This window comes from Syzygium oleosum, unplaced genomic scaffold, assembly GCF_021117445.2.
Source record: "Syzygium oleosum isolate NSW1041296 unplaced genomic scaffold, Sole_v2.1 Sole_v2.03, whole genome shotgun sequence".
Classification (NCBI taxonomy): domain Eukaryota; kingdom Viridiplantae; phylum Streptophyta; class Magnoliopsida; order Myrtales; family Myrtaceae; genus Syzygium; species Syzygium oleosum.
In genome coordinates this window covers 18,331,178-18,352,503 of record NW_026607487.1, presented here as the reverse complement: position 1 = coordinate 18,352,503, position 21,326 = coordinate 18,331,178, and the positions used below count along the sequence as shown (strand labels likewise).

Genomic DNA, 21,326 nt, shown 5'->3' with positions numbered 1-21,326 from the left:
TGTTACGCTTTCATACAGATGCAATCCGGGTGTCCCTAAGATGGACCAAGTGTTGTTTCGATTTATACATTAGCACATGCAGTTTGTCGTAAAATGAGGTAATTTTGTGTGAGGTGTCCGAGCCAAAATTCCTTCCTAGCTTCTTTGACCCTGATTATGGACGGTGGTCTGCTGTAGATCGCAATTAATTAGAACCATTAATCTTGTAGGTCTCGTGATACTCAACTGTTACAGTTGCATCTGAGCTATGGTTTCAAGTTCATACGAGAGTTTGCTCATGCTCTGAAATCCACATCATTCCAAGAATACCGAACCCTAATAAAATCGCGCACTCAGATGGAATGGGGACCATCTGATCTTGTGCACGGTCCGTCCAAAAGGGCTTTGGCGAGTGGAGTGCCTTTTCATGGAGCCTTAAAAAGCTGCACACAGCCACAAAAAGCAAATTTATCTCTTTGATAGCTAGAAAGCAAAAGGAAACTAAGAAAGCAAAGCAAAGCTGATTATGAAATACTTTTCCGAGCAATGATTCCATTCTCTTGCTTTTCAATACATGCTTTTGCATGGCATGGCTAGGTTTCTCTTTCCCAACAAGCTTTGCTTATTCTTTTTTATTTCCCATTAGCAATTCTTATTCTCTGAATTTCCCTTTTGCCTCCCTAATATTTATGTTTATAAAATACTGAAGGAGATAAATAGAGAAATCATTCAAGCGTATTTGGTTGCAACCCCATGTCTTCCTTTTGTGCTACAAAGTGAAAGACACCAGCTGTGAGCTTATCAATCCCAAAACCCTTATTAGAAAGATTTGTGAGGATCATCATATTGTAAATAGAACAAACTACATTTCAAAGAAAAAAGATGTATAGGATGTAATAATCCTTCGAGAGATCTTGCTTAACCCTAATCGCTCCCAAAGGTAAAAACATCATGCGCACTACTTTTATTTTGGAAGCATGCAAAATCTTCTCACTTTCAAAGATATGAAATGGTCAAACAGCAAGAGTCATTCAGATTAATAAGTGGGGTGCATGTAGCAGACTGTCGGACCACATAGACCGACCACCTCAAATTTCTTGGACCCACATCTGAAATCTGAATTGAACGCAATGAATCGTGCATATCATGTAAATTACTACCCACTCTTTACTTTTCCACTGAAGAACTCTTTACTTTTCCGCCGAAGAGTCAGAGTAACAATTTTGTAATCTTACTGTAAAAAAAAATCTTCTAGTCTTCTGCTAAACATATTGATCTTGGGTTCATGGAATTGCGATCTCAATCAACCCTGAGGAGAAGTAAAGTAGGATTTGAAAGCTGTCTTCTCTTGGAAAAGCAAAGGAGATTCCAAAACGAAAGCTAAAGATGGAACCATGATGAGCGACCAGCATATTACAGCGCTCATCACTCCCATAAAGCAAAAGCCAAAAGTGGAAGAAGTAGAACAGCAACACAATGAAGACAGCGACGTGGAAGTTGAACTGAGCAGTGAGCACAACCACACACGCTTTGTTGATTCTTCCAATGCTAGAAATCCCACGCTAGGCAGAGTGTCCAAAGATCCCAAAAGCATTTTAAGTTTCTTGTTCTCTTGTCTCTTAATGGGTTTCGTTTCTCAAATCTTGCTCATATTTCTGGCGCTCACACCGTCCGCTCTGTGCCAAGTTACTGGTAAAACCTCCCATCTTCGAGTTTGTTTTTGTTCTCGTATTACATGAACAAGTTTTCACGGAAAGTTTGTTCCTTTGGCTCACTAAGTTCAAGAAATTCGTCCTGTTTTTTCACATGCAGAGTTCGTCAGTATAGACTGTGGAGGAGCCGGCAACTCCACAGACCCGACAACAGGGCTCACATGGATCTCGGACACGGGTCTCATGAACTATGGCGAGTCTTCGGCGGTAAAGAACTCCACTGGAAGCTCGGTGCAGTACCAGACACGCAGAGACTTCCCAATAGACGGCAAGAAATACTGTTACACCCTCCGAACCGAGGAGAGAAGAAGATACATCGTCCGTACGACATTCTTGTACGGAAATCCTGAAACGGAGGCGACGTACCCCAAGTTCGAGCTCTACTTGGACGCGACCAAGTGGACGACCGTGACCATCTTCGATGCTTCCCGAGTTTACGTGAAGGAGATGATCATACGTGCACCCTCCGGATCGGTCGATGTGTGCCTTTGCTGTGCGACGACCGGGGCTCCGTTCATTTCCACTCTGGAGCTCAGGCCACTGAGTCTCTCGATGTACACCACTAATTTTGAGGATGAATTCTTCTTGGAGGTGGCGGCGAGGGTCAACTTCGGGGCTCTGACACAGGAGGCTTTGAGGTAAAAGGCTCTTGTCCGAAAAGGTTTATCTTTTTTTGCGCGGTAGATGTTTAGCTGAAGCCAGCAGCAATTTTAAATTTTGGGAATCTTGGTTGCCACTGGATTCTCGCAATTGATAGAGTAAGCGTAAGTAGTGATGAATATGACGAGGGCTAATTTGTTCGTAGTTTTCTAGGTACCCGGATGATCCTTATGATAGAATTTGGGACTCAGACCTGGCAAAGAGGCAAAATTTTCTGGTTGGTGTAGCCCCTGGTACAGAGAGAATCAACACGTCGCAAAATATAGATGTTAGTACCAGAGAACACCCACCCGTTAAAGTGATGCAAACAGCTGTCGTTGGCACGAAAGGGTTGCTTACCTATAGGCTGAACCTGGAAGATTTTCCAGCTAATGCCCGTGCTTATGCATACTTTGCGGAAATCCAAGACTTAGGGCCGAATGAGACCCGGAAGTTCACATTGAAGGATCCTGCCTTGGGTGACTACAACACTGCTGTGGTGAACATTGTTGAGAATGCCAATGGAAGCTACCGACTTTACGAACCAAGCTACATGAACGTGTCTTTGGATTTCATTCTGTCATTCGCCTTTCAAAAGACGTCAGATTCTACCCAAGGGCCACTTCTGAATGCCATTGAAATTAGCAGATATGCACGGATTGCTTCAAGGACGGATAGGCAAGATCGTGAGTTCACTGGTTCTTTATCTTTAATAGTGTCAATTAGGTCTTGTTACTCAATAATTTCTGAAGCCTTTAGTGTGGCATGACTCTTGCTGATTAAGACTTTGGCACGAACAGTGACAGGGGTTGATGCCCTTCACTCTATGTCCAGTGGAAACGTTTTCACAGATCAAGGTGATCCATGCCTTCCTGTTGCTTGGGAGTGGGTGACTTGTAGTTCGATGACGCCACCAAGGATCACAAAAATGTGAGCTCCCCGTGTTGTTAGTCATCTATGCAACTCTTCATTTGATCCTGCTGTATTTTCTGAATTTAATACCTCATCATCTTTGCCTTTTGTCTCATGATGTGGAGTATTATATGAGCTTGTCCCTTAAGTAATACCTGCTGATTGTGCTAGTCAGACTATAGGAATTTTCGACTTATTTGGGATCTTCAAGAGAGAGCAAGAGAGAAAATAGTCAAAGGTTATATCTTTACTAATAACTTGATAACGTAGTGCATTGATGGCTTTATTTACAGAATATGAGGGGCACTGGCAATATCAATAATATTGAAAACTCTGGACGATGTCATGGTTGAGAAGGCTGATCCAACTAGTGTCATATTGGACTATTACAGCTCATAATCTAAAGAGTGTTCTACTTTATACAGTACCTTAATATATTTGCCAAATGGCTGGACCCAGGCCCGAGATTAGGCTTAACTTTGCTCTCAAATTAGTGCATCTATTTCCATAAAATTGCCTATTCCTTTTCGGGCATGAGCAGGCAGGCAGAAGGCAAACTCAGGCCCTGCTCACTCATTTGCTCCTCGGACCTAATCCGCGAACAAGTCTAGTACTCTCTATTTTAATATTTTTAATGTTTTATAGCTAATACGATACACTGACCTGTTGAGCAGAGACCTGTCAGGAAGGGGCATAAAGGGCACAATCCCCTCTCAGCTTAATAATTTGGTGCAGTTGACGGAATTGTAAGTGCATTACAATTGCAAAAGTCTTGCTTTTTATATTTTGAATACCCAGCTTTGTTCAGTTCGTTCCTTCCTATCTATTAGATGGCTGGGTGGAAATTCATTTTCTGGTGAACTCCCTGATATGAGCAGCCTCACCAACTTACAGATTGTGTAAGTTATTTTTTCATGATCTCAAAATTTAAGCTCATGCACCTTGTTGGTACACGATATGACCTGAGTGAAGCTTCTTTTTATGTCTGAAACAACCATTTCCTGCTTTCTTTTGGTGAACTTGCAGGCATTTAGAGAACAATCAATTGACTGGTCCCTTGCCTTCTTACCTTGGGACTTTACCGAGTTTAATTGAACTGTACGTGGCAACTAGCCGCCCTTCGCTATTTGTTTATTGACATTTGGTTTAGATGTGACAAAGTTCTAGTTGTTGAGGTATAATTTAAGATGCCGATTTGTTTCCTAGATGCTATGAATCATGTCGTAATGGTATGATTCTACATGTGACAGGAATATAGAAAACAACTCTTTCACTGGTGAAATACCTCCAGCACTGTTAAGTGCAAAAATTAAATTCAGGTGAGTAGACTTCTTCTTTTGCCAGTGCTGACAACAAGAGGTTGTCTCGAAAATTGGTCAGCTGGTGACTTCTTTGGTACAAAGCATGAAATTTTCCTGTTCTCTTGCTCGAATACTTCCAAAATTAGAACATGGAATTTGATATAGTGTGAAAAGGATGCTGGTTGCTGCTAAGACTTCATATCTGCAAAAAAGGAAGCTGAAGAATGTGATTAGAAACTCTTACATCACATTGCATGTTGCTAACTTTGGGTTTTCAATCATGGTAGATGATGCATCTCTATGTGCACATGGATCTACGTCCACATTGTGCATCAATGTGTTTACTAGAATAAATATCATCAAGAGACACAAGCAATTCGAATCATCTTAATCTTGTACATGGCAAACCAATTTCAAATATCGTCAAAGACACAAGCAATGGGAATTTCTATAAACTTTTACATGGCAATCCAACTTAAATAATAACGCCAGAATAAGCTCTTGATATATTTGCAGATGTGGTTGGAACACATATCACGTGCAAAAAGCACCATTTCATGCTCAATCACTCACTTATCTGCAATACCATATGCTATTTATACATTGGTAGAAGCTATGAAAAATGCTGAAGTATCTGAAATTATCCGATGGCTATGTGGTGTTGCAGGTACAGGGGAAACATTGGATTGCATGGACACTCAAGGAAGAAGATGCAATTCAGGTGGATACTTGGAGCTTCAATTGGAGTACTTGCAGTTTTGATATTGTTGCTTCTAGGCAGTCTGCTACTCTTGCATAATCTTCGGAGAAGGAAGTCTGGCCAGAAAAGCAATAATAAAGGTATTCACATCAATAGGTTCATTTAGCTGCATTTCGTATTGATTTGATTGGGTTTGTGTCACTTATGTGTTTGCATTGTGCCATTCAGGTGATTCCTTGCGTACTAGCACTAAGACTTCGACTGCATATTCAATTGCTCGAGATGGCCACTTAAGGGAAGAAGGCTCGCACTATATAAGGCTTTCTGATTTGGAATCAGCTACCGATAGGTTTTCAAAGAAAATTGGTAAAGGTAGCTTCGGATCAGTGTACTATGGAAGAATGAAAGATGGAAAAGAGGTGGCTGTAAAGATCATGGCTGATGTATGTAACGATGGGCACCAGCAATTTGTGACTGAGGTACTTCCACTTTAAGCCTTTCGAGACGTACTGTTTTTGCGAACGCACATTTAACCTTCACTTTTTAGATGTGTTGTGTATGGCTGAGGAACTAATGTGCCATGTGTTAATGTAACAAGTGTTCATAGATTTCACTTGAATCCATCTTTTAAACCAGCCAGTTAAAGTGTAAAACTGGGACAAGCAGAAAGTGCGATATCTTTTTCTCATGGAAGAAGAGATGTTGACTGTCAGGCGGCTGGGTTCTTGTACAAGAGGCTATTAAATGTCGAACTTGCCAAAGCTCTTTTTAATTTCAGAATGACCAGTGCAGAGCATAATAACAGAGCATTGTTGATCTGAGGATTGTTGATCTACTTGAGAACAGCAAGGGTCAACATCCTCTTGCTTTCTGTGTCTTATTTGATCTTTCTCTCTTCCTCTTTCTGGTTGTGTAAACTTGCAATCATAGTCGACCAAAAAAAAAAAGACTTGCAGTCCTATGGTTTTGAACCTGATCTCATTCCCACCTGTGACTTGTGCTTACTTGATTTAATGGACTCGTATAGTGCTTCCGCATGATCATGGTGTAGAGCTGTGTCCTCAGAAAGCTACAGCTTATGGAATGTATTCATTGTTGGTTATGGGATGACCAACATGAGGAAGAAACTGTACTATAGACTTCCCTGGTTTTTTGTAATTGGTTAGGCTAGAAGTCTTGCCTGAGAATTTGTTTATCTCCAGCATTATTGGCTGAAGGAGTCTCAGTGGAAGAGCGACACTGTGAAAGAGCATTTAACTGGATTTTCAAAGTTCTTATCTTACTGCATCACAAGGTTTTCATGAAATGAGAATATTACACAGATGGTCACTGTGGCTTAGGGTTCACTAACCAGTGGATTGGGCCTGCAGGTCGCACTCTTGTCAAGAATCCATCATAGGAATTTAGTTCCTTTAGTTGGGTACTGCGAAGAAGAGCACCAACGCATCTTAGTATATGAGTACATGCACAATGGGACCTTGCGCGATCACATACACGGTTTGATCTCTATCAAATGTTCTTTTTGTTTTTCCTGTTTCGTCAAATCTGAGAGTTGGACAAGAGGCAGTTTAATCATTGATATTCTAACAGATTCTGTCAAGCAAAAGCAGCTAAACTGGCTTAGTCGTCTCAGTATAGCAGAAGATGCAGCGAAAGGTTTGAATTGCAAACGAATCTTCTTGTTCACATGCAACGCAATTTTTCAATGTATTGTTTTTAGTGCAATAGCATAAAAGACTAATTAGGTGTATGCAGGTCTTGATTACTTACATACGGGGTGTAACCCAAGCATCATTCATCGAGATGTGAAGACGAGTAACATCCTGCTAGACATGCATATGAGAGCAAAAGTATCAGATTTTGGGCTTTCAAGACAAGCTGAGGAGGATTTGACCCATGTGTCCAGTGTAGCACGGGGAACTGTAGGGTATTTGGATCCAGAGTAAGCCATACATAAGCATGTGCTAACAATCTGTTTGTCATACTTGTTCTCCTGGACACGATCATGTAGCTTGATATTTTGTCCCACAGGTATTATGGAAATCAACAATTAACAGAGAAGAGCGATGTGTACAGTTTTGGAGTTGTCCTTTTGGAACTGATCTCTGGAAGAAAGCCCGTGTCGCCAGAAGATTATGGTTCTGACTGGAACATTGTCCATTGGGTATGAGATTTACTGCTTTCATTGTTTCACTTGCTAAAAGCTTTAGGCATTGTTATTTAAAAAACTGCTGGGATTACCTTCTTCTGGATTCTCTCCTAAAACACAAAGAACAACAAATACATGCTGTAAAATGAGAGATTAGGAGGCCAATGGAAGGTTCAGAAGTCACGCAAGATATAGAGAAAAAGAACTTAGTTGAGACAAGACAGGTACTGGGGCATCGGATTTTGGTCAAGAGAAGCATGGCTTGTACTTACATCAGAAAGTGCCATGTGTGCTTTTAGAACAAGTCAACCGGTGTTGTAAGAGCATTTTTTAACGTACAATAAATGTGATCTGAAGGTGAAGAAAAAGGTGATTTTTGTGTGTTCACAAGACACGTAAGATTATTGTGCTTACTCTGCATGAGGCACGTCCCGAGTAATGGACAGAAGGACACAACCCTGAAGGAGAGGATGCGAAGTTATTAATGTACTTGTAGATTCATTAGTGACGAGACATGAAATGGGTGTTTACTTTACATTGATCATGATAGCTTAACTGGAATGATCTATGAACATGATGGATTATGAACGATGAGAGCCCGAATCAGCCTATCCTCATCGATTGGTGATTTGTACTGCACCATGTTTAGAAACCAGTGACTAAAAATAGAGAGAGAGAGAGAGAGAGAGAATTGTAACTGCACTTTCAGACATATAATTGGAAAATTACTCTGTTCCTCAATGTGCGCTCAGTCTTACACAAACATGAACATAGCCTGAAATAAGCAATGCTTGTTTGGACAATCGTCTCCATGTTGCTTACGCTTCTTTTGCAGGCAAGATCTTTGATTCGCAAAGGGGATGTGATGAGCATTGTTGATCCTATACTCACCGGGAGCTTCAAGGTTGAGTCGGTGTGGAGAGTCGCGGAAGTCGCTCTCCAATGCCTCGAACAGCATGGAGTTTCCCGCCCTAGGATGCAGGAGATCATATTGGCCATACAGGATGCTACCAATATCGAGAAAGACGCGGAGAGCCGCCTGAAACTATCTCCCGGCAGTTCGAAAGCTCAATCCTCTCGCAAGACCTTGCTGACAAGCTTTCTCGAATTCGAAAGCCCTGAATTGTCGAATGGTTGCATAGTCCCATCCACTAGATGACGATGAGCAAGCAATTCTCTGGAAATTTTCGGGGCAACTTTTGTTAGTTTGCATACCGATGATCTGATATGGATAGTATAGAGAACTTTCGAGATTTGTCTTGCAACTCTGTATAATTGCTTAACAAAATTTTGTAAAGGGTAACAGTCAGATTTGATACTACATTGTAGAGGTAAAGTACCAAGCATATGCTAGGAAATGGCTAGGCAATTTCTTGCTGAGCGGTTAACTTGGTGCGAGGTTCATCATCTCTCATTTTTCCGCCGTTGAAATTAGATTACACATCAAATCCTCGTGAAAAGAACATTTCCCCAGCTATGTGGGTGCACGTTTTACTTTATATATTCTGTTAAAGAGAGCTTATACACGCATCTTGATAGATCCATCCTCATAAATTAATACCTCGAACCCATTGGGTATCCCGTTTGCTACACAATCCTCGTCCGTTATCGTTCATTTGGGTGGTCATGATTGGAAAAATCACTTAACTAGTCAAACCAATGATGATGGATGTGGATTGTGTAGAAAAAAATTACACTGGTTACTTAAAACAGTCGTGATGTAATTGTGAAGACCCCTCTAGGCATCTGACAATTTTTTTTATATGTATGGCCGTCGTTAAATTCGTACTTCCGTCATTCAAATATGCCACATTCGGAGTATTTTACTTGTCATTTTTTGAAATTTTTTTTTAAATCGTGCGGCTCTTATTAAATTATAAGAAACTGACACATAGAGTCATACACTACATTACCAAACAAAAGAGATGTCTTCTGACAAAATCCAAACAAAAGCGAAGCTCCGAGAGCCGCAAAAAAAAAAAAAACATGTCTACGGCTTAGAGCGAAGCTCGGCAGATTCTGTCTCAGTGATTCCCCTTCAGTTCTTTTGTCTTCCCTCTTCTTTACTTCGTGTGTTCTTGCTTTCTTTAGTTCAAAGATTGCTCCGGCCTCTGGACCCAGATAACTAGAACCCGATTGTTCTGGTGCTTTGAAGGCTGTTGTCATTCGTCAGCCATGCCTTTGCTCGCTCTTGATGCTTGCTGGGCTCAAGCTGGCGATACCTCTCCGACTCATGTTATTGGTGCTTCAGTCTTCAAGGGTCAGTTGTTTGGCATGAGGTTGCGTTTCTTTATTTTGAAGCATTTGGTGTCGGTTTTGTGGATGCGAAGATATGAATTGCTCACAGTTCTGTCTCTTGTTTTTCCTGGGTTCGGTGATTTCATTGTCAAGATGGAGTTTTTGGATACCCTGTTTTGGAGTGATCGGTGACGACTACTCGTTTGTGGGAGTTGACAAAAAAAAAGTGGGTTTCACTTACAAGTCGTGAAAGTTTATCTAAAACGTATCCTTTTTTGAGTGGCAGCGATATTGGTATGTTTCTTGGGTTTGTTGTTATGTTGTGGAAATTGATTCATGGTGGGTGACTTTCCGACATTGGGGACTGTCTCGTTGTTTTGATTATCGGAGCTTCTGATCTCACGTGATTGCTCTCTTTCATAATGAGAGCTTTAGTTATTAGACTTCATTCATTGTTTTACCTCGAGAGTTCGGCCCGCTTCACAATGCAAACTTTAAGCTAATACTGTTGAAATACAACTTTAGTGGGCATGCTGACAGTTTTATCTTGAGCATATTAATTGAAACTAGTACTCAGGCCTTAACATGGTGTGAAATGTGAACCTGGCTCTGAATCCGTATTTATGGTTTTTTTTTTTTTGGGTCTGCTGACACCGTAGGCTAAACAAGGGGCTGCTTTTGATTGTATGTACATGTTCAATTAGGTGAGGAGTTTGTTGGCCTCAACGACGCAACGAAGCATTTTCATGCCACCTGTTGCAGTGTAAGGTTCTCGAATTCCCCCTTTATTTCCATGAAGTCATAAAGCACGTGCTGGTTTTGATTTCAATCAACTAATATGATTCTGCTTCCTTCTGCAGGCGTGTAGAGTAAGCACAAGTCGTGCTTCAGTTCGATGCTCAGTGAAGAGATCAAGATATAGAAGACCGCAGAAAAGTATTGACCTTGATCTGCAAGTTGACCGGAGTTCATCCAAGACAAATGTTGCTGATAGATCTTCTTCAACAGTTGAAAATGCTCCGAGTGTAGATGTTTCCTCCAACAGTTCTGCGAATTCTACCACATCCATTTCCTCCAGGGGTACTGTCCTTCAGGCGTGTACAGTCACTTCTGGCTTAATGGTTGCTCTTGGTGCTATAATTAGAGAGGTGGGTCCTCGCTTTCAGGATCGCTAGCTTGGTTGTCATATTGTGTACTTATGTTCTAGTGTCGGGGTAATGTCCAAGGTCACATTGGATGTTATGAAAGGGCCATTTTCATCGTGGTGCCTAGACATATTGCGATCTGCTTTTCTCATCTTTACATTTCTTACTGAAATTTCCTTCTTTGAGTGGTAATATTTTATCCTCACTGGTAGGAATTTTTAGCTATTTTTGTCTTTCCACTTTACACCTGTCAGATTCTAAATCTCGACCCAAACTTGCAGGCATCTCACGTTGCCTTCATGGAAGGATTGCCGGTGATTGACTGCACAAAGGAAATATCATGTATGCATTCGCAACTAAAAATGGTGGTGGTTGCTTGGCGATGCATTTTTTAAATCTTTCCCGCGTTTTAATGCTGGGATAACTTACTTAAAATAAGTAAAACTGAACTGTGAGAACCATATGAATGACACCTTCTCCATTACATAAATCAATTTCCGAAAGTTACTTTGGCTAGGTGTGTGGTTATATAGCATAAGACAATGAAGCCAGAAATTTGATTATTGTACTCTTTTGTTTGATACCTTTTCTAAACGTACTTCTGGACTGACATCCAATAAAAGGGGTAGACATCTGGGGGTGTGCATAATTTAAGTGAGTTTGATCCTGCATGCTTGCATTGGCAGCTCTTGCTTGTATTATGCATACATAATCAAATTGCCCCTTATTCTTTAATGGCTCATTTTACGGGATGCTTGGATAACAGTAATGGTAATTACATTGGTATTTAATTTTACAATAGCCATTTGGTGCTAGTTGAAAGTTCACTGTTCCATTTCTTGTTAGACTTGATGCTACATATCCTAAATGCAATCTTTTTCCCCCTTAAATCTGAATAATGAAGATATCTGTCCCAATTCTTGTTTCGGAACTGGACAATTTAAGAGTCCATAGACCCTTTTTTTTTTTGCTAAATAGAGTCCATAGACCCTTATTAAACTCTAGACTTGCCTTTGTGTCTGGTCACTTTCTCTTGATGATGACTCGGCTTGATAATTAAAACGTGTTTAAGAGAATCATTCTTTCCCCTTGCTTACAGTTGGTTTTGAGACATGGCATCTTGAGTTGCTTACAGGACTGGTTATTCTGATATCATCTTGTCGGTACTTACTACTGAGGACTTGGCCAGACTTTGCAGAGTCTAGTGAAGCAGCCAATCAGCAGGTAGTATGCACTTCACCTCCTCTGTGTAGTGGTCTTTATATGCATGAATGATTGGCTTTTCTTGATGCATAAATAGTTACTTATAGGAAAAAAAAAAAGAGATGTACATAAAAGTTGGAGGGGTTTTTTTGTGGCCTATTGTTCTTTGGACGACCACTTTTTTTTATCAACCTCATGTCAGTCTCTTAGGTACTTGCAAACTACTGGTCTCAAGCTGTGCAACCTCTTTACTCAGTATAGTCTTTCCTTGAATGTGCAGGTTCTTACCTCACTTGAACCTGTGGATTATTTGGTAGTTTCATTTCTCCCTGGAATCAGCGAGGTACTACGCAAATCGTGTCTTAGTTCTCTATTTGTCCTTCAGTTTATTAAATTAGCAATCATGCTTCATGCTTCTGTTTCGTTGTATTATGGAATGTGTCTGTGCAGGAACTTCTTTTCCGTGGTACACTGCTCCCACTGACCGGAAACAACTGGAACAGCGTCCTGCTTGTTGCCGTCTTATTCGGGATATTACATTTGGGCAGTGGACGAAAGTCTTCCTTTGCAATTTGGTATGTGTAATTTGAACAATGTCCTTTCCCCGTTATTTATCAGATTGTCCCCATATACGTGTCAACTGTAAGGCTTGGTTGGAATCCCCGCCACAGAAGATATGCACATGTCATTGTGCTTTCCTGAGACCAATGTTGTGAATTGCAGTGCATATTTTCCTTCATAGGATTGCAAGTATTGTCCATGAGAAACGGGTGATTGGCTAGACAGATTGTGTTTGACTCAAAGTCTTGCTGAGTTCTCTTTGTCCATGAAAATTTCCAAACACATTGGGGTTGCCACCTTTACGTTACAGTTTTAAGATAACTATGGAGAATAACTGAAGGCTGTTTTAAGCTTTTACAGAGTAGATTCTAGATTGAGAATAGGAAGAAATTATACTACAATAATTTGGGCCAAAATAAGTAAAAAAAATAAAAGGTGAAAACTTACATATGGGAAATTATTTTAATGGGTTTCCAATGAAAAACAAATTGGAAGAAGTGACAAGTCTCACAGGAAGGTAGTATATGGAGCATTTCTCATGGTTATCTGCTTACGTTTGGCTTTCAAACTTGTTTTAGGGCAACCTTTGTTGGACTGATGTACGGTTCTGCAACAATGATCTCTTCGAGCATTGTCGTGCCGATGCTTTCTCACTCGTTGAACAATCTGGTTGGAGGGATGATATGGCGCTACTCAAAGTCGGAGTCACCGCAGTAAGATACATCCTGGCCGTTATTGCGATTGTCCAAATGAAACAGTGTAAATATCTACGAGAGATGGCTGCGAGCTGGTTAACAAATTACGGTCCATGTATGAGGACGCGCCTGCGATTTATGCTTTGCTATTGGCAAATTTGTATCGGTTCGGTTGTCTTGCTGTTTCTACATACCACTCTTGGACTTTAGATTCATGCCCATAGTGTTAACACCATTATGCAGGATTCGCATTCGTTCTTCGGTCACTTTTTTGTTCCTCAAACTGAATCACCTTAATTTATTCAACTGCTATTAGCAGACAGAGAAAAGAGTCAGTTATATCTCATCCCTGCTGCAAACATTTTTTAACTTCGCTTGAATGAAAAGAAAAGAGGGCTTGTGTGCAAGGACAATCTGGTGTTCTTTCTTGAGTCGCATGACTTTTCTCAAGAATCTTTGGTACAAAACTACTTGATGTCACATTGCATTTTGAGACTAGCTTTGTCTGTTTCTTTTATTTAATTGATCTATTTGGATTGATTTTTATTTTTACTTTTTTTCTCAAGCTTTTTGGCTGTTCTTTGATCTTTATTTAGCGATATACAAATATTAACATGCGAATATATCGTTTTTTTCATTTCAAATTTTGGAGGGAAAACAACACGTTGGACTTGGAGCAAACAATATGAGATGCAACACCTTGTTTATTTTAATCGTAAAATTTTCTACTTTAGTCATGACAACCTTTATGTGATTGTATAGCAATTTGACAATTTAAAATGATTTTCTTAAATGGATTTATCCAGTACCCTGAGAAACCTATTTATCAAAAAGAAACTAACACAAACGGTGGGTATCATTAGATTTCATTTCCCATAGAATAATAATCAGGAGGAACATATTAATTTACAAAAAAAAAATCACTTCTTTCATATACATAGACATGAATTTTATTTGAGAATTTTCTTTCTTCGCAACATGCAAAAATAAAAACACAATCCAAATATTTCATTAAATTATCTCTATCTCTTAATGAAATGGAACTAAAATAGGTTTTAATTTAATGGAGAATTTCATCAAATTAATATTTATTCCTACTTATAAAAAGATTATCTTTATATCATCGTGCCATTAACCGTGTGGGACTGTTTTCTTTTTTTTGGTCCCCTCTTTTTCTGTCTTCCGTTTTTGACGAAAACGATGAAACCAGCAAACAGAGCCCCGCGTAGGAGACGAGTGCAGGTCGTGGGGGAGAACGCGAAATCTCTCCGCTTTTGCCTTTATAACTCTCTCCGCCCCCGTCCGTCGATCATGTCACTTCATTCGATTCTGTTCACATTCGCTTTTTTTTCCGTGCGGTACTCGATTCGCCTAGGAATCTCCAACCATGTCTTCGGTAAGAAGATTCAAGAAGATTCACTTTTTATTCATGTGCGCGCCATCACTTGATCTGAAAACGATTTGGGTTGCTGTAATTTCTTCGGTTCTGTGTGTCTGGGGCTGAAATGTACGCTGATGCTGGAATTGCGAGTTGGGTGTCGTAATGTGGCTCGTTTTACGGTCAAATTCTGAGTTTGTCATGGAGATTACCGTATGCAATGAAGTGGCAGCGCTCTCTTGGTTACTTGCAATGTTGGAAGTTGGAAGGGACGTGGTTCTCTATCTTGATTGGTATAAGTTCGAAATGAAATGCCTGTGTGTGTGTGTGTGTGTGTGTGTGTGTGTGTGGGGGGGGGGGGGGGAGAAGCACTCGCGACTTGTTTTGGTGGCACCGGAAAGATCAGGGTCTCCAATCTATTGAGTTCTTTCTTCTATTAAGCTAAATTCAAATTTTTTATGCACACAATGGATTCGCTGATACGTAAATTGTATGATTCTATTGATCTCATCGGATACTCATACCGCATTATGCAAGTGCGAACATTTCTTGGGCTCATTTTCTTGTTAATGATACAAACATTTTCCTTAACATGCTCTTTTGTCGAAGAAGCTAATCCTTTTTTTTTTCCACAAACCCCTGATAAATTCTTGTAATGTGCAAAGGCGGAGTGTTGATTTTCTCTGTGTTATGTGCAGAAGGAGGAGGGACGGACATTGCCAAAATTCGGGGAGTGGGACGTGAATGATCCGGCCTCAGCCGATGGATTCACTGTCATATTCAACAAGGCTAGAGAGGAGAAGAAGGGTGGAGGACCAGCTGAGAGTGTGACGTCGCAGAGGAAGTACGATGATTCCTGTAAAGAAAACGATAAACACAGATACTCCATTAAGGTATTGTCTCAAATTCTTATTTCTCTTTGCCCTCATTTGGTTAAACCTCTCAGATGCAGAATTTGTTGACACCTGCAATTTTGGATTTGAATGCAGAGGAAGTGGTTTTGCTGTGGTTGAATCGGACTTTTTGCGAAGGCGGAGGTTAGCCAACAATTAGAAAGGATACAGTACAACCGTGTTGTAGGTGACTGCTATACGTAGTCATTCATATCAGAGTGATGATTGATTAGCAGTAATTTTCTCTCTGCAGCTTTTTTCTTTCCTCTTTAAATTATGTCTTTTAGTGAGGAGACATGTGTACAGATTGGTGTCATATAATGATAATCAGTTGAGCATATTTATGGAAATTCTTGGAGGTGTTTTTGAGATCCAATTCTGGGAATGGCATTGCTTCCTGTCGCATATATCATCTGGGACTATTGATCATCGAAACCTTCTACCTTGCAAAATGTCTAGAGTGTATTACGTGCATCTTGTTCTATGTCTTTCGGATATATAACATACGAGTTATATGGGAGTATTAATAGGAAATGCAACAATAATCTGATCACGTTGACTAACAGTTGCATCCCTCTATTGATAAAGAAATAAAAACAAATCATCAAACGAATGCTGTAGGGCTATCTTTCTCACCCTTTATTTATTGGTATATGATTATATTCTAAATCTCTCCCTGTTCAGTTGCGCATGATCACGTACCTCGGCCCGCGTGTTTACTTTTCGATCATGGCATACTCCGTTTCCATTTCAAAGGAAGTTCCGGTTGTGTTGGCAGAAGCATCATAGTCTTGTCTCTGGAGGGCATACCTTCAGTGCCAGGAGCACTATGCACTGTTCAGTTTCATCCCTCTATCGATAAAGAAATAAAAACAACTCATCAAATGAAATGCTGTAGGGCTGTCTTTCTCACCCTATATTTATTGGTATATGATTCTATTCTAAATCTCTCCCTTTTCAGTTGCGCACGATCACATACCTCGGCCTGCATGTTTACTTTTCAATCACTGCATACTCCATTTCCATTTCGAAGGAAGTTCCAGTTGTGTTGGAGCAGAAGCATCATAATCTTGTCTCTGGGGGGCATACCTTCAGTGCCAGGAGCATTATGCACTCGTCTTAAATTATTTTAGTGATTGATTTTGCATGAGGAGGTCATCCGAATCTGCCTGGTTGTACTCTTTCTGGAATGCTTCTGATTCTGAACCGCATATGATGTCTGGTATTAACTCCATTTGTATCCTTGAATGTCTGTGTTGGTGTGAAGCAGCTCACTGATGCTGCCATAGTTGCGGAAATGGCATTAGGATTACAGGAAAACTGTCTCTACTTGTGCTTTCTGCAAATACACTTTGTGTCTGCTTCAATTCTGATGAAGGATGGTGCAAATCGTAGTGCTTTGCTAAGGACTGTAGAGATTGCTCTTTGCAGCAACTTGTTGCTTTTAATGAATTGGTGTATCTCTGGGCCAAAATGAAAGATAGAATTCAAAAAATAAAAGGATGAAAAGGTAATGGCATGGTGCTGACAATAGCAGAAACTTCAGCTGAGGCAATTTAGGCTCGTTAAGGGGGTGAGAATGGCAGGGGGACGAAAAGGGGGGTTGAGTTTATTTAAGAAGATAGTTTATCTTTATCTGGTTTTGAAAGTAAAAAAGTTTTTTATTTGTTAACAACAATAAAAGTAAATGTTTGATACAAATAAGCACGAGGAACTTATCGTAATTTTTCCTTTTGTCTGCACACTAGCCCCAATCTCAGAGAGAATAGTGCTTTTCTCCCAAAAAAAATGATTGACAAGAATATATGAAAGTAAAAACTTTTCTTGAAGATATTTTCATATCAGATGACATAACATCCATAAGAAATACATAAGATCGTGTACGTAACCGTGTCATCCATATCTCGACTCTGCTGTCTCCAGAAAAAACGGTTTTCGCGACATTACTCTTCATAAGAAACCCATGATAAAATGTACCCATTTTGCAATTAACCAAGACGACAGGCACTAAGTTGCACTTGGATAATAAAATGGCTATCGTCATTGCTGTAATTGATTGATGGACGAGTGAGAAGACTTGCTTGCCTCATCCCTCTTTCATTTCAGCTTCTCAGTGGTCAGATTTCATAACCATCCCAATCCATACAAAAACGCAGAAAACCCGACCCAACAAGTTAAATAAAACACCTCGTCATACGACATCGCACGCGATTCGACATCGGCAATTGCCGGAAAACGAAAGTGTCTCGTTGCATGTGCGTCCACGGAGGCTCTCACGTTGTCGCCCATCGTCATCGATCAGTCGTGCAAGTAGTTTAATTGCATTGGTTTGCAGCTCATCTACTTCACCCACTATCTGTCTCTCGGCCAGCATTCAATTCCATTGCAACCTCCATCCGTCTCCCACCCCCTGACACCATACTCGCTTGCCTAACCCTAACGCCTTCCTCTGTTTTCTCGCCCTCGTTGTCTCCTGGGTCCGACCTTAACCAGCATCACCAAAAACTCAAGAATCCTTTTCTCTTCGCATATAAATCCCTCTCCAGATCAAACCCAGATCTTAGTTTTCTGTATTAGCCCCCTAGATCCGCTCCCTCTTGCTCTGAGCTTCGAAAAATGGAGCTCTGTTTCTTGGATAAGCTAAAGGGCCAGCCTTCATTGGTCATTTTGCTCTTCACTCTCGGTTCAATCTCAATTCTCAAGTTCTCGCTTGTTTTCCTCAACTGGGTCTACGTCAGTTTCCTCAGGCCCGCCAAAAATCTGAAGAAGTACGGCTCGTGGGCGCTCATCACCGGGCCCACCGACGGCATCGGCAAGGGGTTCGCTTTCCAGATTGCTCGGAAGGGGATTAATCTGGTCCTCGTCGGCCGGAACCCCGATAAGCTGAAGGAGGTCTCCGACGCGATCCTGGCCAAGTACGGGAAGGTGCAGATCAAGACGGTGGTCGTCGATTTCGCCGGGGACATCGACGCGGGCGTCGGGAGGATCAGCGAGACGATCGAGGGGTTGGACGTGGGGCTATTGATCAACAATGTCGGCATGTCCTATCCGTACGCGAGGTTCTTCCATGAGTTGGACGAGGAGCTGCTGAAAAACTTGATTAAGATCAATGTGGAAGGGACCACCAAGGTCACTCAGGCTGTTTTGGCTGGGATGATTAAGAGGAAGAAGGGAGCTATTGTCAATATTGGATCAGGGGCTGCGATTGTGATCCCCTCGGATCCACTCTACTCTGTTTATGCCGCCACGAAGGCGTAAGTTGTTTATCTCTGATGCTCTGTTTTGATTGGAATAGTAACTAGTCCGTTATGGCGGAAAAATGAAAGAAAAGTTGATAGAATTGGACCCTTGGGGTTCTCTTCTGATGCTGAGATGGAGTTTTTCTTTGTTTTATGTTCAATTTCAGCTATGTTGATCAGTTCTCCAGGTGTCTCTACGTTGAATATAAGAAGAGCGGCATCGATGTCCAGTGTCAGGTATGATTACTGGTGTTTTTATTAAGTACTGATTACCTTAGGTTTATTTATTGAGGATTTATGTCCATGATCTTCTCGTCCATCCTATTTCGCATGCACTGCTTTTCTTTTCTTTGTTTTCCTTTTTCTGTTTTCTTTTTTCTTCTTTCTAGATGTATAAAAAAGAAATGGGTTAGTTGGTGATTCTGAGATAGTCCTCTCAACTTATAGCTGTGAATGAATGGATTGAATATGGTGCCTTTTGTAGTTTGTTCATTGTCTCTCCTTTATGAATATGTTCAACAAACATCTAAACTACCTTTTTCGAGGATTTGCTTGTCGATGCTGCCATTGTGTTCTCATTTACTTAATCAATGCATGATGAGTAGGTGGCCATCCAGAAGGCTGATATAGGTCCATGGTGGTATTCAAAGACTCCAGTAAATAACATGCTATAGGCTTAGTGTAAGAAGGAAAAAGACATGCTATTGCTGAGGTCTGGTAGGATTGCCTTGATCAATAGGTCTCTTTAGACATGCTGATTGGTCCCAACGTTTAGCTTTACACTGAAATCCCATGCCCGCTTTCTTAATTTAGCACCCACCCCATTTGTTAGGCCTTGAAATTATGAAGAGGAAGTCTTTACTTTTGCTTCAATTATGACCTGTGTTTGTTTAAAGCGCATATTGGCCGTCTGTCCACAGTGTCAACAACTTTGCACTATAGTTCGACGTGTTATGGTAAATGATGTGCCTTTTTAACTGGATTTCATCGGATTGGGTTCTGTTGAGTATGTGATGACTGACCCCTACCTTGTTAAAGCTTTTCAATCTTCTAATGCTTCTTTCGGTTGAACTGCATAGCTTAATGATGGGAAATCTGTCCTAGTTGTCTCCATTGTGGTTTAACTCTCTAGGTTGCCAAATCTGTTGCAAGGGAGATTGAATTTGACAACATCGTAGATTTTTCTTGATCACAAAATCGTACTTGTCATGGTGCCATGTCGTGGCACGTTGAAACCTCTCCATCAATGACATGTATTAAGATTGCTGATAAATTTGCGAATGTCTTGAAGTAAACTTGAATTGTTGCACATGGTTTAACTCTGTGAACTGTTTGACATACCTGGGTAAACCATGAGTGCCTCTACATGTTGTCGAAGAAGAAACCTAAGAATTAACGACAGTTTGCTGGAATTATGGAAGTGTCGCATTGTTAAGAAGCATTAACATCAATAATTAGGAGTCGTATTCCATTGTTTATCTTCTGCGAGCGCATCCCTGGAAGAGTATCCGACTCAGGGAGGCAGGTTGTTGGAACTCTTAGACAAATGTCAGAGGTTGTCACTGGGGTCTTTGAGAGTTCATCTTGTCAGATTCGAACTCTCAGTTATGTGATGCTTGCGTGCTGGATTCTGTTGTGCTCTATAATTACCATCCTCTACTTTCGCACGCAGGTTCCACTGTACGTGGCCACCAAGATGGCGTCAATCAAGCGGTCGTCTTTCTTCGTGCCATCACCTGAAGGCTATGCTCGGGCAGCTCTGCGTTGGATTGGCTATGAACCCCGATGCACCCCCTACTGGCCCCATTCCCTCCTCTGGGGTCTTGCTTGCTTGTTGCCAGAGTCGGTGATCGATTCGTGGCGGCTGCAGTTTTGCCTCGGCATCAGGAAGAAGGGTCAGCTCAAGGACTCGAGGAAGAAGGAATAGTGTGGAAATCGCTCGACTCTAAGGCTCGTGCGCGGGTTATGCACGGAGCTGTGCTTGTTCTATGTGCGAGATTTTCTTCTTTTCCAAAGTGTATGCTCTTCGAAATTCATGCTTTAGATGCTTTTTTTGTGTTAGCACGCTTTGATGGGTTAAAGTAGTCTATTGCATTACATTATTATTGACTTTTATATCTTAGGATTAATATCACGAAAAACCCCAAACTGGTACACTTGTAACAATTTTACCCAGAATTAATTTTTTTACCACAAAAAACTCCAAACTGGTACACCTATGATAAATTTACCCTCAGTTTGTTTCCGTTAAATTTTATTGTCGAATTGCTTTGTTAAATAACATGCGACAATTGACTGATGTGTCAGTTTTATGTTTTATTCTCTGTTTGTCACATGTGTACTAATTTGTGATTTTTTGTGGTATTAATCCAATTTAATGGAAACTAACGAAAGATAAATTTGTCACAAATATACCGGTTTGAGGTTTTTAATAGGGGTGTGCAAAAGAATCAGGAATCGCCCGGAACTGGACCGGCCCAGAACTGGTGGTTCCCATGAGGACCGGTCCGGTTCCCGGTTCCAGGCGTGGAACCGTCCCCCCGCCCATCCGGACCGGTATATATATTTGTTTTTTTTTTTAA

General features: G+C 40.9%; 4 protein-coding genes across 6 annotated transcripts; all 4 read left to right on the top strand.

Moving 5' to 3' along the window:
* Window positions 1-1,262: 1,262 nt before the first annotated feature.
* Window positions 1,263-8,780, top strand: LOC115672033 (probable LRR receptor-like serine/threonine-protein kinase At1g67720). Of its 2 annotated transcripts, none has more exons than XM_030593774.2 (15): window positions 1,263-1,671; window positions 1,792-2,329; window positions 2,505-3,016; window positions 3,131-3,260; window positions 3,917-3,988; window positions 4,073-4,141; window positions 4,269-4,340; window positions 4,493-4,561; window positions 5,211-5,383; window positions 5,472-5,722; window positions 6,614-6,740; window positions 6,834-6,899; window positions 6,999-7,185; window positions 7,275-7,407; window positions 8,228-8,780. In XM_030593774.2, the coding sequence occupies exons 1-15, from the start codon at window positions 1,374-1,376 to the stop codon at window positions 8,549-8,551; spliced, it is 3,021 nt and encodes a 1,006-aa protein (XP_030449634.1). In that variant the 5' UTR covers window positions 1,263-1,373; the 3' UTR covers window positions 8,552-8,780. The 2 variants fall into 2 exon arrangements, with proteins under 2 accessions (XP_030449634.1, XP_056165713.1); XM_056309738.1 differs by having other exon boundaries at window positions 1,264-1,488.
* A 546-nt stretch (window positions 8,781-9,326) lies between these two features.
* LOC115672035 (uncharacterized) lies at window positions 9,327-13,256 on the top strand. Its single transcript, XM_030593780.2, has 8 exons — window positions 9,327-9,652; window positions 10,335-10,393; window positions 10,491-10,778; window positions 11,057-11,117; window positions 11,875-11,999; window positions 12,259-12,321; window positions 12,429-12,553; window positions 13,118-13,256. The coding sequence occupies exons 1-8, from the start codon at window positions 9,568-9,570 to the stop codon at window positions 13,254-13,256; spliced, it is 945 nt and encodes a 314-aa protein (XP_030449640.1). The 5' UTR covers window positions 9,327-9,567.
* A 1,157-nt stretch (window positions 13,257-14,413) lies between these two features.
* Window positions 14,414-15,855, top strand: LOC115672037 (protein NOI4-like). Of its 2 annotated transcripts, none has more exons than XM_056309740.1 (3): window positions 14,414-14,665; window positions 15,311-15,505; window positions 15,602-15,855. In XM_056309740.1, the coding sequence occupies exons 1-3, from the start codon at window positions 14,435-14,437 to the stop codon at window positions 15,623-15,625; spliced, it is 450 nt and encodes a 149-aa protein (XP_056165715.1). In that variant the 5' UTR covers window positions 14,414-14,434; the 3' UTR covers window positions 15,626-15,855. The 2 variants fall into 2 exon arrangements, with proteins under 2 accessions (XP_056165715.1, XP_030449643.1); XM_030593783.2 differs by having other exon boundaries at window positions 14,493-14,630.
* A 1,688-nt stretch (window positions 15,856-17,543) lies between these two features.
* LOC115671790 (very-long-chain 3-oxoacyl-CoA reductase 1) lies at window positions 17,544-20,846 on the top strand. Its single transcript, XM_030593432.2, has 3 exons — window positions 17,544-18,759; window positions 18,912-18,981; window positions 20,417-20,846. The coding sequence occupies exons 1-3, from the start codon at window positions 18,122-18,124 to the stop codon at window positions 20,669-20,671; spliced, it is 963 nt and encodes a 320-aa protein (XP_030449292.1). The 5' UTR covers window positions 17,544-18,121; the 3' UTR covers window positions 20,672-20,846.
* Window positions 20,847-21,326: the final 480 nt, after the last annotated feature.